At 36.6% G+C, this 16,412-nt stretch overlaps 2 protein-coding genes across 3 annotated transcripts in view; both read left to right on the top strand.

Annotated features, from left to right (window-relative positions):
• The window catches only part of EFCAB7 (EF-hand calcium binding domain 7), a 58,289-nt gene extending 42,690 nt beyond the window's left edge, over positions 1–15,599 (top strand). For both annotated transcript variants that reach the window (XM_072974302.1, XM_031684359.2), the window contains exons 15-16: positions 14,117–14,203; positions 15,370–15,599. In XM_072974302.1, the coding sequence (XP_072830403.1) occupies positions 14,117–14,160 (44 nt within the window). In that variant the 3' untranslated portion in view covers positions 14,161–14,203; positions 15,370–15,599. The remainder of the gene's footprint in view (positions 1–14,116; positions 14,204–15,369) is intronic.
• Positions 15,600–15,755: 156 nt separating this feature from the next.
• Positions 15,756–16,412, top strand: part of PGM1 (phosphoglucomutase 1) — a 46,850-nt gene continuing 46,193 nt past the window's right edge. Inside the window, exon 1 of the mRNA XM_006220176.4 lies at positions 15,756–16,229. Coding sequence (XP_006220238.2) covers positions 15,984–16,229 — 246 coding nt within the window. The 5' untranslated portion in view covers positions 15,756–15,983. The remainder of the gene's footprint in view (positions 16,230–16,412) is intronic.

Below are 16,412 nucleotides of genomic sequence, written 5' to 3'. Positions count from 1 at the left end.
GTTAATAGTGATACTTTATTTAACCAAATATAGTTAACATACAAGAATGTTTTCTTTAAATTTGAGAGATGCTACCCCTTTTCAGGGTAGTTTTGCACAGATTGTATTATTTTCAAAGGTAATTTTGCATGTTGTTTAATTTAAAAAGCACAAAGATTCAGCTTTTTAAAAAAGACATCTAAATGCCCCGTATCTCTCCTGTGCTCTAGATCCCATCCCTGCCTGTCTACTTAGTATCTGCATAAAAGCTCCCTATAAATGAATTTTATCTACAAACACTCCCTCAGTATTGCCTTTTTTCCATTATTTTTATACATGTTCTAGACTCATCACCTTTAAGAAACCTCTTATTCCCCATCTTTCTGTATCATTATCGTCCTCCCCTTCACAGCAAAAGGAATTGGAAGTATTGTCCACATTTGCTGTACGCACTTTCTTGACTCCCGTTCATTCTTTCCAGCTAATTCAGCTGGTGGTGGTTCCTCCAAGGACACCAATAACTTCCTTATCGTTAAATCCGGTGGGTATGTTTAAGTCTTCTCTCCAGTGTTAGACATTGTTGATCTCTCTGGGACACCGTATTCTCCAGATTTCCTTAAATCTCTGACCATTCCTTTTCAGGCTTCTTTCCAACCGTGTCTGTAGCTTCTCCCAATTTCCACATTCTCCCTCACCTCCAGCCCTTTGGATGTAATGTTTCCTACTACTTTAGTAGCCTTATTACTTTGTGTTCGCTTTTATTGTCACACTCATCATACTATACTGGAATTACTGTTTACCTGTTCCCTTCTTCACTAGTCTGAAAGCAGGGACTGTTGTAATTCCAGCACATGCCGTAGAAACCATAATAGATATGCAATAAATATCTGTTCAATGGTCGAATAAAGTGGGCAGGAAATTAAAATAAACTTACATGTGGTATAATTTTTTCCTAATTCTTGGGCTATTTGTAAATTAAAAATGGAAACATAAGAAAAGAAACATGAGAAAAGGTCTCATTACTAGTCAGTTCTTCTATTGATGCAGACTTTGTTTTTCATGTTATTAATTAACAGATTAAACAACTAAAACAAAATGAAATAAAAAGTTAATTTTTTATTATCTAACTTGCAGTTTTAAATAGGAGGGGAATAGACTAAATGATCACTGTAATGCCTTCCTACTCTAAATTCTATGGTTTCAATATTTTAAAACCAAACTAGTGTTGAGTATCAAATGCTGCCTTAAGTAATTATTAAATTACTATATTTAATAATTTTGTTGATTTTCCATTAGGTATTATAGTAGACCTGTTTTTTTTTAAGCAAGTGGCCTTCTTTTAGATCTATTTTTGGTCTAGGTTAAATATGAAGCAGAAATTTAATACACCACATTAATCATATTTTGGATATAATCCAGGAAAATGGAAATGTATTTCTGGTTTTGTCCACCAGAGGGTGAGCTTATTATTTCATCATTCATTATCACACACATATGACAGAGAGAGAGAGAGAGAGGGAGAGGGAGAGAGAGGGGCTGATACTATTTCTTAGCAATGGATTAAATCCTTTATGACTTCTAAGACTGCTTGGGGGAAATATTTTGTATATTGTGGATACATCCATACACAGACATACACCCCACTATTAGAGAATATATAAAAATTATTTCTAATTTTTTAAGTGGATTCTAAATCTTCTTCTTTTAAAAGGGTACTGACTGTTACTTCTTCTTGAAGTTGTAAGTATAATGGCATATTGAGATAGCCCTGACAGCGTTACATAAGATTATATGCCTATTTTTGCTACTCAGTCTAGCTTGATTTCTGGGAAGAATAAGAGCTGTGTAATGATTTGAGGAAAAATAAGGCAAATAATGGAATTGATTTAAGGGAAGTGAATGGGATTCACGTGGAGACACAATTTAGGGACCAAGAACTAGGAATGGTTGCTGAAAGTCTAAGGGGTAAAGAATTTTGATTGCTTTGAAGTGTCTGTACTTACTAACTACAGCTAATTGTTGTCTAAGGAAGATGAAAAGTAGGCAGCTGCCTGTATTTGTGATATTTGACCACAGTTGATTTGTAGTTTAAAAGCAGATTCTCTGTTTTTTACACAATTCATTTCTAAAGATACATATGAATGTTAAAAAAGAAGACCTAATTTTTTCTATAAAGGGTTAGAGGTATGATTCTATTCCCCTCAAATTAAAAACTATTTTTTCAATTTCTTTTAGACACCATTGGTAAATAGGCAATATTTCATAGTCTTAATTTTATTCTTTACAATTTAACACAAGATCATCCAACTTAAATTCAAAGCCAGTTTAAGTTCAGTCATCTGTATGAGGCTAATGTCAACATATAACATAAATGCAATAGTGCCAGTTACAGAACACCAGCATTGTAAGTTTTCTGGCTATTACAGGTATGACTATGCAGCATTACTAGAAAGTACCTTTCTCTGTGCCTTTTCTAATCATGTTGCAAAAATTATTTGGATTTAGCTTTTTGAAAGAAGTGTTTTCTTCTTAGCAGAGCAGTAGCAATTTTAGAAGACAAGTAGACTGGTGAATGGTGTGCGAGGACATGTAATTAACAAGTGTCTGTAACACACTGCATTAGTCACAATGAAGAAGTAGTAGACATGATCTCTATCCTCAGGAAAAGAAAGAGCTGAGGAAATGAGTTACATGTTAGTCTATTAAGGAATAATACTACGTCTTAAATTAGTAAACATTGATCATTGAACATAAATAGTGATGAGGTAGGGTATTAGAACAGAAGAGGAAGGGAAGACTTGCCCAAATTGGGGGGAGAGAGGTGATAAGATTCTCTTGGAGAAGTAAAGGAATGAAAGAAATGTGGTTTGAAGCTAAGTAGTGCTCTGATTTGCTTTCAGTCATGCAGTACAATATATTTTAAAATTTAAATAATAGAAAAAGGCACCTTTTAATAACGATTAAAGGAAATGAGCCCTAGGCTTTAAAATACTGAGTAGTGCTACACTAAAATATTAGACCATGTTAGGTAGAACTAGTTTGGACAAGTTGGAAAGATTAGTGTGGCAGGAAGAATCGGGGGGATGAGCTGGAACTTCAACTATCCTTGAAGGGATAAGAGAGATTAAAAGGATAGGGGGAAACAAAGGAAATTTAAGGCATTTTCTCATGTTTTTCACTTTTCCTAGAATTTCCTGTATTGTATCTCGGCATATTAATATCATAGACAATAAGTCAATTAGTCAGATACTCATTAAGTGCCTAATATGTATAGAGTACTGCTTTATTTACTGCATATACAGAGGTGAACAAGCTAGACATTGTTCCTGGCCTCATTATATGTAGTCTATCAGAGAAGATAGATTGTGAACAAGTGTTACACACTGGACTTTTTAACATACATTTTTTAAATGCTGCATCCTTCATGAACCCTTTAATCTTTTCCCCAATCCAGAAGGAACTATTCTGCTTCTTGAGCTTCTATTTTAAAATCAATACTTGTTTCTGTGAGATTTTAATTCCATATTAAAATAATTATTATTCAATAAATTTGACCTTTCTTTGGGAGGAGGTGAGATTGTACATTTCTATTAATTTAACACATATGTAAATTCATTTAACCACCACCACCATCAGGAAACAGAGCAGTTCCATCACCAAAAAACTCCCTTGTACTATCCATTATGGTCCTCTCCTCCAGGTCCATACTCCTAGCCCCTGGCAATCACTGATCCGTTTTCCGTCACTATGGTTTTCTTTTCTTGAGAATGTCAGATAAATGGGATCATGTTATTATATAACCTTGTGAGACTGAATTTTTCCACTTAGCATAAGGCCTTTGAGAATTGTCCACGTTGGTATATCAGTAGTTTGTTGCTTTTATTACCGGGTAGTATTTCATCATAAGGACGTGCCACAATTTGTTCATTCATTCATCTGCTAGGTTGTTTCCAATTTTGGGCAGTATAAACATTTGAGCTGCTATAAACATTCAGGTACAGGTTCCTATGTGAACATAAGTTTTCATTTCCCAAGGGCAGGTACCTGGAGGTGAGATTGCTGGATCATATGTTAAGTGTCTGATTTTTAAGAAACTGCCGAAGTGTTCTCCACAGTGGCTGTACCAGTTTGCATTTCTACCAGCAATGTATGAGAGTTGTTCTGCCGCTGTTCTGCATCCTCATTAGCACTTAGTATTGTCAGTATTTTTTATTTTAGCAGTTCTAATAGATGTGCAGTGGTATCTCAGTGGTTTTAATTTTCATTCCCCTAATGGCCAATGATATTGAACAACTTTTCATATGCTTCTTTATTTTCTGTATGTATCCTCTTCAGTGAATCTTTTGCCCATTTAAATTGGGTTGTTTTCTTACTGTTGAGTTTTGGGGATTCTTTATAAATTCTGGACATATCTTTTGTTGGATATGTGATTTGCAAATATTTTCTCCTAGTCTATAGTTAGTCTATTCATTCTCTTAGTTGTATCATATGGAGAGCAAAAGTGGTTAATTTTGGTGAAATCCAACTTACCAATTTTTCCTTTAATGGATTATGCATTTGGAGTCAGGTCTAAGAAGTTGTTGACTAACCCCTGGTCACAAAGATTTTCTCCTGTTTTCCTCAAACAGTTTTATAGTTTTACTATGTACATTTATATCTATGGTCTATTTTGAGTTAATTTTTGTGTGAGCTGTGAGGTTTAGATTGGGGTTCATTTTTTCCCCATATGGATGTTAATTATCCCAGCACCATCTGCTGAAAAGATTATCCTTTCTCCATTAAATTGCTCCTATGCCTTGGTTGAAAATCAACTGACCACATAGACCCATATATGTGTGTGGGTCTATTTCTAGACTCTCTATTCTGTTCCATTGATCTATCCAGTATAAACAATACTACACTGTCTTGATTACTGTGGCTTTGTATGTAGTAAGTTTTGTTAATCAAGTAATGTGATTCCTTCAATTTTATTGTTCTTTTTCGAAGTCATCATAGCTATTCTTGTTTCTTTCCCTTTGCAAGGAAATTTTAGAACTAGCTTGTTTATGTCTACAAAAAGTCTTGCTGGGATTTCGATTGATAACTGTGTTAAATGTATCAATCATTTGGGGCAATGGACATGTTTATTATGTTGATGCTCCCAATCTGTGAACATGGTATATCCCTTCATTATTTAGGTTTTCTTTTATTTATTTCATCAGCATTTTATAGTTTTAGCATGCAAATCCTATATATCCTTTAATAGATTTATGTCTAAATATTTTATTTTTATGAGCTAAAGGTTTTTTTATGAGTAAAGTCTTTTTATTAAATTTCAGTTTCCAGTTGTCCATTGCTAGCATATAAAAATATGACTGACTTGTGTGTTGGTCTTATATCCTGAGACTCTTGCTAAACTCAATTAATAGTCCTAGATTTTTTGTTTGTAGATTTCTTGGGATTTTCTACATAGAAAAATGTGTCATCTGCAAATAGTGATAGTTTCATTTCTTTCCAATTTGTATGTCTTTTCCTTTTTACTTTTCCTATTGCACTGTCTAAGACTTCTTATAATTATGTTGAATAAGAATGGTGAAAGTGAATATCCTTACCTTGCTCCCAATCTTAGGGAGTAAAGAATTCAGTCCTTCACCATTAAGATGATGTTAGCTGAAGATATTTTCGTAGAAACCCTTAATTAGGTTTGGGGAGTTTCCTTCTATTCCTAATTTGCCAAGAGTTTTTATCAGAAAGCTAAATTCTGCCCCCCCCTTTTTTTTTTGCATCATCCTATGGTTTTTCTTCTTTAGACTGTTAATATGGTGGATTACACTGGTTGATTTTTAAATATTGAATTAGCCTTTCATTCTCAAGGTAAACTCTACTTGGTTGCGATACATTATTCTCTGTATATATTGTGGATTCAATTGACTAGTATATTACTGAGCATTTCTGTGGTTATGTACGTGAGGGATATTGGTCACTAGTTTTCTCGATTTGTAATGTCTGTCTAGTTTGGGTATCAGAGCAATGATGGCCTTATGAAGTGAGTCTGGAATGTTCACTCCTCTTATTTTCTGGGAGAGACTGTATGGAATTGGTGTTATTTCTTCTTTAAATATTTGTTTGAACTTGCCATTGAAACCATCTAGGTGTGGAGATTTTTTGGAGGGTTTTAAGTACTAATTCAATTTCTTAAACAGTTATGGGACCATTCAGTTTATTTATTTCATCTTGGGTTGGGGGTAGTTGGTAGTTTGTTGTTTTGGAGGAATTGGCCCATTTTATTAGGTGTCATACTTATGCACATAGAGGTTTTACAAATTATTTATGGGTTCTGTATATCCCCCTTTTCATTCCTGATATTACTAAAATGTATCTTCTTTTTTTTTTATTTTTCACTTGCTGGAGGTTTATCAATTTTATTGATCTTTTCCAAGAGCCAACTTTCTGTTTAATTGATTTTCCCTGTTCTTGTGTTTTCAGTTTCATTGATATCTGCTCTTCATCATTTTCTTCTTTCTGTTTGTCTTGGGTTTATTTGTTCTTTTCCTGGTTTGTTAAGGTAAAAGCTTAGATTATTGATTTGAACCTTTTTATTCTAATACTAGCTTTTAAAATCCATACTTTTGTGACTCATGCCTTGTTTCTTAATGTATACAAATTAATAAAATTTGTATACATCTGTACTTTCCTACTTTAAACTCCTTGAGTACAGGAATCTTATCTTATATGACAAATCTGAGCCTACCTAAGTATCTTGTACTATGTTTTGAGTAAGTATTTCATAGGTGACTTGAATGGAAGGATGGATGGATGAAAGGAAAGTAAGTGAAGGTAATGAATATAAATTATTTCAAAGATATCTTCAAAATTAAGAAAATATACAACAGGAGATATAGGAGTCAGTAATGTCAAAAAAAGGAAATAGAACAATTCATTCATGAGGAAAAATTGCTAAAGCCAATCTAAGCTACTTCTGATCGGGAATATTCAGAATCTCAATGTGGTATATAGAACACTCAGAGTATGTTGTGTTCAATTCTACGTAGTAGGTGAAACAGGGACTCTCTCTCCTAGACAACTGAAGAAAAAATTTAATTTAATTTGTTCAGATAATTTAAGCAAAAAAATAATTTGGAAATAATTACCTCCATGATTTTCTTGGTTTCTTTTTTATTTGCGCTATACCTGATATACTTTCCCCTGTTGTTTAGTCATTGGTAGAGCCTTAGGATAGTCTTCTTTTTCTTTTTTTCTCTCTTTTTAAATTTGCATTCTTTTTTATTGAAGTATAGTCAGTTTACAATGTGTCAATTTCTGGTATACAGCATAGTATTTCAGTCATTCATATACATACATATATTTGTTTTCATATTCTTTTTCATTATAGGTTACCACAAGATATTGAATAGAGTTCCCTGTGCTGTACAGTATAAATTTGTTGTTTATCTATTTTATATATAGTAGTTAGTATCTACAAATCTCAAACTCTCAATTATCCCTTCCCAACCCCTTATCCCTGGTTACCATACATTTGTTCTCTATGACTGTGAGTCTGTTTCTGTTTGGTAAATAAGTTCATTTATGTCTTTTTTTTTTTTTGATTTCACATATAAGCAATGTCATATGGCATTTTTCTTTCTCTTTCTGGCTTAACTTCACTTAGAATGACAACCTCCAGGTCCATCCATTTTGCCATAAATGGCATTATTTTATTCTTTTTTATGGCTGAGTAGTATTCCATTGTGTGTGTGTGTGTGTGTGTGTGTGTGTGTGTGTGTGTGTGTATGTGTATATATATATATGTATATATATATATATATATATATATACATATGTGTGTGTGTGTATCTTCTTTAGCCAGTCATCTGTTGATGGACATTTGTATTGTTTCTATGTCTTGGCTATTGTAAATAGTGCTAGAATAGCCTTCTTTTTCTTATTCTGTCTCTTGCTGACCACTTGAAGTCACACTTTAGGCCCTAGAGAATTAGGCCATGAATTTCTAGGCTCACACATCTCTGTAAAATTAAAGCATCTATATTAGTTTCCTATGACTAATGTAACAAATCACCACAAACTTTGTGACTTAAAATAACAAAAATTTGTTTTCCCGTAGTTTGGAGGTCAGAAGTCCAAAATCAGTATCATTGAGCAAAATCAAGGTGTCATCAAGGCTGTGCTCTTTCCAGAGGTTCCAGAGGAGAAAGCTTTTCTTGCCTCTTCCAGCTTTTGGTGGCTCCTGGCATTCCTTGGTTTGTGGCTGCACTGCTCCAGTTTCTGCCTTTGTGGTCATATTGTCTTCTCCTCTTCTCAAGTCAAAATCTCCCTCTTATAAGGACACTTGTGATTGCATTTAGAGCCTACCTGATTAATCCAAAATAATCTCCCCATCTCAAGATTATTAATTATGTCTACAAAGTCCCTTTTTATCAAAAAAAAAAAAAGATGACATTCATGGATCTCTTTAGGGGGGCATTATTTAGCCTACCACAACATCTTGATTTTGTAATCAAGAACATCAGTGAAATGGGATAACAGAAGACATTCATTATCTCTTAAAAATGTCCTTCATAATCTATATATTTAAAAATCTTATCTTTTGTCATTTAAGTTATTAATATTTGCATATCAAATATTCATATAAATTAATTCTGATATCCTTTATAGTAGATTCCAAAAATGAATTCTAAGGAGAGTCCAATTTATCATATACCAATCTTTTTCACATAGAGCTTCATGAATAACTGTTTGACACTGAAACATGAGTTCAGAAACTATTATTATTTTGGTACAGGAACAAACTTAATTTCAGAATCACTGATTTCAGATATCCATTAACGTTAATTCAAATAAAAGTTTTAAGCACCTGAATAACATAGAAACAAATAAAATAGATATTAAATGGCTTCATACTGCTTCCATATGTAGGAACAAGTCAATACAACAAGTTACAAATAGATCAAAATTTAACATAGTGAACTAAATTTCTAGCCACAAAGAGCCTATGATTTAGGTTTAACAAAGAACTAAAATGACTTTTGCAGTATTGTTCAGTATTACTTTGTGTGGAGATGTGGAATCATCAGTTAGTTATTTGACAGCATTAACTAATGAAAATTCTCGTAGAAGATTATCTACAACTAACCTATTCCATCAGATTTCTCAGAATTGAGAGACTGCTTTTCAGACCTAGTAGAACTCTCGTGTAGGGGAGAGATTTGGGTGACCATTCTAGGCCTAAACTTGAGACCACTCCAGTATTCTTTAATACATATTTTACCTCAATACATATTTTCTTGATACCACCAGATAGGAAGTTGAGTGTGAACAAATACCGAGTTGTGTCTTGTTTTTAACAATGTGATACATGTTTTCATTATATTCCACATAGGTGCTAAAGGCTTATCTATATGTTAATGAATTATTTTTCAGTATTTTTTATTTTGATAATCAATTTCTGTAAAAGCCATATAACTAATAACCGTTAAATGGTTAATCCCACTAGATCACTGACTTCACTATCCAGTGTTTCCACTATAAATTCCATACATGTGTTTTTCATTATAAATTCCGTGTGTATACTATTTGCAATTTGTTAAAGTCATCAAAGATTGATATCCTATGGTGAACACATTTCTTAAAAGCATTTCATTAGAATGCAAATAATGATTTATGAATGGTGAAGGTAAAGCTGCTTAAATGAACAGCAGGGGCCAAGGTGGTAGTATAACTCAGTGATAGAGCAGGGTGCATAGCATGTGCCAGGTCCTGGGTTCAATCCCCAGCATGTCCATTAAAATGAATAAATGAACAGTGTATTTGGAAATGGGACTTGACCAAGCATTGTACATTTATTAAGCAAAGTTGTAGCCTACTTCCCATTTATACACACTTGTATATGTAGGCAGAGAAATCATTTAACCCTGTCACAGAATTGCCTACTGCTCGTTCCTTGACCTAGATCAAACCTAATGAAATTCTGGATAATTTGGTTTATAGGAAAGCTCCTAAATGGCATATTAATAACTTACTTGACAAGTGAATCTTCCTTCCCTTTGAGTGTAACCTAATAGGTTTGAACTCAGGTTTATGCGAGGCTGGATGGCATATGGAAGAAACACATCTAAATTATCCTGCTGGGTTGATGTTCCTAAGGAAGTTCTTTTTTGAAGGTAGAAAAGCCTAACTTTTTCACACTGCCACTTCTTGGCCTTTAAACAGAGGAGTTTCTCAGAACTTGGCGTTGGACTCTATTTTTTACCCTGTGCTATATAGTCTCTCCCTGGGTGGTCTCATTCACTCTCACGTTTCCAAATGGCATCCATATGCTAATGGGTTATAAATTCATGTCACTTGGCCAGGTCCCTTTTGTAAACTCTAGACCTCTATGTCTAATACCTTATTCTGTAACTCCTCTTGGATGCAAGACAGGCATCTCAGACTTCACATGTCTAAAGCAGAATTCATATTACCCTTCAACCCCACATTTCTTATAGTGGTCCCAGTCCCAGATTGCTAGGAAACACCACTCCTTGTCATGCATCCTATACATATAGTCTACCAGCAAGTTCTGTTGAGTCTACCTCCTGAAAATATATTGAGTCTATTCACTTCCATACATCTCCATTGACTTCACCCTAGTACAAGCCACTGTAGCTTTCCACTTGCCCATCTAGTTTCACTTCGCCCACTTTTTTTTTCCTTTCATTCATTCACACAGCAGCCAGAGTGATCTCTTAAAAATGCTACTATGATTGTAGTATTCCTCTGCTTTTAAAACCGTTTCTGTATGCTACAGCAGGGATGAAACTTGAAGACATGCTGAGTGAAATAAGCCAAACACAAAAGGGCAAATATTGTATGATTCCACTTACATGAGAATAGAATAGTCAAATTCATAGAGACAAAGTAGACTGGTGCTTTCCAAGTGCTGAGGGAGGGAGAAATGAGAGGTGATTGTTGAATGGGTACAGTATTTCAGTTTGGGCTGAAGAAAAGTTTCTGGAGACAGTGGTACCATCTATTTCAGTGATAGATTGCACAACAATGTGAATGTATTTAATGCCACTGAATGTACTTAAAATGGTTAAAGTGGTAATTATATTATGTATATTCTACCACAATTAAAAAAAATCACGCTTTTGGTTGCTCATTGCTATTAGGATAAAGATCCCAATGTTTGACACCATCTAGACGGCCTGACATGATCAGGCCCCCTACTCTCTTCCTCAGTTTCTATGCTGCAGTTACACTGGCTGCCTTTTAAATCCTTGATGACACAAAATTTCCTTTACTTTAGATCTTCCACCTTAACATTCCCTCTCATGGGATGGAATATTTCCTTCCTTTTCACCTGGCCAACAACTACTTCTTCCTCTTCCAGTCCTCAGCTTATACATCATCTCCTCCAGGATATTTTCCCTGATAGATCCTCCTATTTACATTTTAAAACACCAGTGTGTATTTGTAGCACTTATCACAATTATAATTTGTTATTCAGTACCCGTTTCCTCCAACATATTGCAAGCTCTGTGGGACCAGCGACCATTCTGACTTGTTCACCTAACACCTTTTAAAGAGCTGGTGTTAAGTAGAAGTTCAAAAGCAACGTATTTGTAGAGTGAATGAATCAATACATGAATGAATTAATAGCATCTAAAAGATAAAAGAAAACTCATTAATGAAACAATATGAGAATTATCACTTAAAAGAGGTAATAAAATGTATTATTATTATAAAATAATACAAATACCTGATACAAAACATGGAAAATCCATATAAGGCATATAAAGAAAAAAATTAAAATTACCCTATCCCACAGCCCAGAGGTAAACATTGTTATATATGTTGATCTATTTCCTTCTAGTCTTCTGCATGTGTGTTTCTTAAGGAAAAAAATTAAAACACTCAAATAGGATAATAAACATACAGTTTTGTTTCTTTCATATTATACTATTTACCTAGGGCCATACTATAAGTACATCTGAGTTAGAATATCTTTTGATAAATCTTTGACTGCATCTTGGATTTTTATTAGGATTAATTAATGAAAGTAGATCTACTGTATAAGCATGAAAAAGTATGAATCAGGAAAAAGACAAAAGGGGTACACATCTCACCATATTCTAACTGCAGGAAAGAGAACTTCCTTTTTCTGTTACAACTTAATGTTTCCAAAAGTCCATTCTCCTCAGGTGGCAGAGAATTAGATTTCTACAAGTAGATACAACTATCAGTTCATGAGAAAGGTGTCTAGGAGATAATATTTATTTTTTCTAGAATTCGTCTTGATTTCTATTTCATTTGACTGACATAGTCCATCTGGGGCTATCATTAGGTACACAGCACCAAAGCACTGGGGAAGAACACCTGGCCTCTGATACACTGGAGGCATACAATCATCCTGTGTAATTATTGGTCATTTGTCCACACAGCAAAGAATTCTCATTTCTGTTTGTATGGGCACTTCAGGTCCAGTGGCTTCTTTTCCTGCTTCAGTTGCCACCCCGGAGGGAACAGGAATCATTCTGCTGCTTCTCTCAGCACTACAACTTGGGATTCTCTTTAAGTCAGTTTTTGAGTATAGGCAGAACCTGTCAATATGATGAGATATCACTTCCATGATAGTTGTTACATGGCAAAAGGGAGAGTATCCAGGCATGTCTAATCTAATCACACAAGCCCTTTACAAAGTAGGCATTTTCTCTGGCTGATGGTGGAAGAGGGAGTCAGAAATTGCAGTCATGAGAAGGACTCAGTGTAGGCAGCCATGAGGAGCAGAGTGGAGCCTGGCTGACAGCCAGCAAGGAAACAAGGAACTCAGACCTACAACTGCAAAGAAATGGATCCTGCCAACAGCTTGAAGCAGCTCGGGAGCAGAATCTTCCTAGAGCCTCCAGATAAGAGCCCAGCCTAGCCAATATCTCGATTTCAGCCTTGTTGTATATTTACTATGAACATTCAACCCGGCCAAACCTGCTCAGACTTCTGACCTATAGAACTGTGACAATAAATGGGCATTGTTTTAAGCTGTTGACTCTGTGGTAATTTGTTACACAACAAGAAAAGTAAAATAAATAAATAAATAAATTAATTAATTAATTAAAAAAAAGAAAAGTAATGTAAGGGGATTACATAAAGGTATGTTTACCAGAAGGTGAGGATCGTGGGGACCACCTGCCACAGGAGCCTGGCCAAGATCAGCTGAGTCTTGTCCAGATCAGCAGGACCACTCAGTTAACTCATAAAATTATGGGCAATAAGAATAATAATAATAAATGGTGATTGTCTAAGTTTTAGAGTGGTTTGTTATGTAGTTAAAGCTAACCGTTACAACTTCTGAGTTGAGAGAAGTATGGGATAATTCCTCTTGAATGAAAAGCCTCACCCTAGTTCCAAAGAGTGTAGAATAGAGATCTGAATTTGAGCCCATGGGATCTGAATTTGAGTCCACTGTTTTACAATAATGGGTTACCACTTACTGAGTAAGTATTAGTACTATGTGAGCATCCAACTCTGAGAGGTAGGTATTTCTAAGACTCAGTGATTCTATGCTATATTTTCATTTTTTTGGAGCCAGGTAACCTTGATTACATTCAACATTCTATTCCCAATTCTCTAGTCCATAAAAAAGGGGTTGATTTATACTACTTAATTCATAAGATGATACTATTCTGTAAGCTTTGTGAACTTCTACATTAAATATTAGAAATCATTACCAGCAATCCAGGATTCAGTTTTGTTTTAATTTTTTTTGCGGGGGGGGGTAGGTAATTAGGTTCGTTTATTTAATTATTTATTTGATGGCAGTACTGGGGATTGAACCCAGGACCTCGTGCCTGTGAGCTCTACCACTTGAGTTATACCCTCCCCCTCCTGGTTTCAGTTTTCACGTTATTTGCCCCTGAAATTTATCTATAATGACTATCAAAACCCGTATCTATATCTACATAACACCTATATCAACATGTATATCAACACTTTTCTGAGAGTCAGCAGTCATTTGCATCTGTCAGCCTTCCTGCTGGATCAAGATATACCAAATAATCATTAAAGGGGCATGAATATAATCAAATTCACAGGTTAATGATACACTCTGGTTTTGGAATTGGGGAAAGGGAGCTAATATTTTTTGATGGCCTCTATGTTTCAGGCATCATGCTACCTGAATTACTTACATCAGCTTATTATGATTGAACCTGTTTGGACCAGAGCATGAGTAATTACCAAAGTGTCTCAGGTGAGTCTACTGTGTATCCATGATTGAGAACTACTGACATACAAAACCCTATTAATTCTTGCAGAATTTCTCTAAGATAGGTTTTATAGTAAAGAAAGGGATGCCCACAGATACTAACTAGCTTTCCCCAGGTCACGCAGCTTGTAAAGACACATTTCTCAAGCAGAGGAGACAATCACTATCACCAGCTCAAGGGAGATGCTGAACCTAAAGGAAAGACTGAAGATTCTTAATAATTGAGTCTCTTTCATTAAGTATCTTCCAACCCTTTATGGCTACAAGTCCTTCTTGATCTCTTCCTCTATTTTCTACTGCATGAATAACTTATTTTGATGGTAGTCATACTCAGCCTTACCTTGTATTTGTACATGTTTATCAAGCCTTCCCTGTACATTTCCTACTTCTCAATCCTGGTGACAGGCAGGCAAATCATGGTAAGAGCCTTGGTTTTGGAGCCACACCCATCTGAGTTGGCCTCCTGCATGTAGTTATCTCGACAAGCCATTTTATTTTTTGACTCTCCATTTTGTAAGTGTAAAATAGGGAAAAGTAAAACTTGTACTTTAGGAAGGGTAGAAACATTATATTCAATAAGCCTTACTTATTGGTATACCCACCATAACCAGTGGAATTAAAGTGTGTGGTCCATCAATAAACATATGTAAAGTAGTAGGTCGAATTAGACCTTTAGAGTTGCCTCCTTTTTCTAACACAAATACTCTAGTATTTAGACAGAGAACAGAAAGAATAAGGAGTGATAAAATCTAGCTAAGGCTGGCACTCCTCCTATTCCTAAGAATGTGTTTCCAGAAAGTTATTTACATATGAAACTCTAGCCAAACCACAGGAAGTCAGTGTACAGATCTTTCTCCCCTTAGATGGGGTTACCTCCTGAGAAACCCATTATAAGTTAAATTTATCAGAAGGGGGGAAATGCATTTAATACACCTACCAAACATCATAGTTTAGCCTAGCCTACCTTAAATGTGCTCAGAATAATTACTTTAGCCTGCAGTTGGGCAAGTTCATTTAACACAAAGCCTATTTTATACTAAAGTGTCGACTTTCTCGTGTAATTTACTGAATGCTGAAAATGAGAAACAATGGTTGTGTGGGGACAGAATGGTTCTAAGTGTACGGGTTGGGTTGTTTCCTCTCCTGATCAGGTGGCTGACGGGGAGCTGCGTCCTGCCCCTGTCACACACATCTCAACATCACCAGAGATTGGAGAGCGTATGTACTGCACATTGCTAGTCCAGGAAAAGATCAAAAATCAAAATTAGAAGTATGGTTTCTACCGAATGCTTATTACTTTCACACCATCATGAAGTGGAAAAATTGTAAGCGCAACCTTCCTAAGTCTCCTAAGTCCGGCTGTGCCTACTCTCTGTTTTTCCCACTCTGCCTCCAACCCTTGCCCTGTGACCCAGTCCTCAACCTAGGCTCTGCTCTTCTACTTGGGGGAGGAGTTGCCGATTTCATTTTACAGTGGATTGGCTTAGGAGGGGAGGGTAAATCAGAGAGGCTCCACCCATCTCACAGGAGGCCTGAGGGTGAGCGCTGCCCATTCCCCACCCTCCGGGACCTGCAAGGAGGTGGGCTGGTCGCAGAGGGAGGGCCCTGTCCACTGTCTCTTTAAGGAGGAGGGACGAGCACGGCCGAAAGAGCCAGCGTTACCCCGACCTCGTCCGCGCCCTCATCCCAAAGCAGCTGCAGCCACAGCTCCGACCGCCCCTCGGTTGGCAGAGTCCGCTCGGGCCCCAGGAAGCAAGTCGCCACCATGGTGAAGATCGTGACCGTTAAGACCAAGGCGTACCAAGACCAGAAGCCGGGCACCAGCGGGCTGCGGAAGCGAGTGAAGGTGTTTCAGAGCAGCGCCAACTATGCCGAGAATTTCATCCAGAGTATCATCTCCACCGTAGAGCCGGCGCACCGGCCGGAGGCCACCCTGGTGGTGGGCGGCGACGGCAGGTTCTACATGAAGGAGGCCATCCAGCTCATCGTCCGCATCGCCGCCGCCAACGGGGTAAGGGACGCGCCGACTCCCGCCTCGCTCCCGCGGGGCCACTTCCGCGCGCGGCCGCCGCAGTCTCCACCCCCACGCTCCTCTGCGCTCGCCCTTCCCGGCCTGGGGCCTCGGTGTGGCCGGAGAGTGGCCACCCAGCTCCGTAGAACTGCCCTTCCGACCCCTCCTCCCCCCACCCCGCTA

This window comes from Vicugna pacos, chromosome 13, assembly GCF_048564905.1.
Source record: "Vicugna pacos chromosome 13, VicPac4, whole genome shotgun sequence".
Classification (NCBI taxonomy): Eukaryota; Metazoa; Chordata; class Mammalia; order Artiodactyla; family Camelidae; genus Vicugna; species Vicugna pacos.
This window is presented reverse-complemented; position numbering and strand designations above follow the sequence as displayed.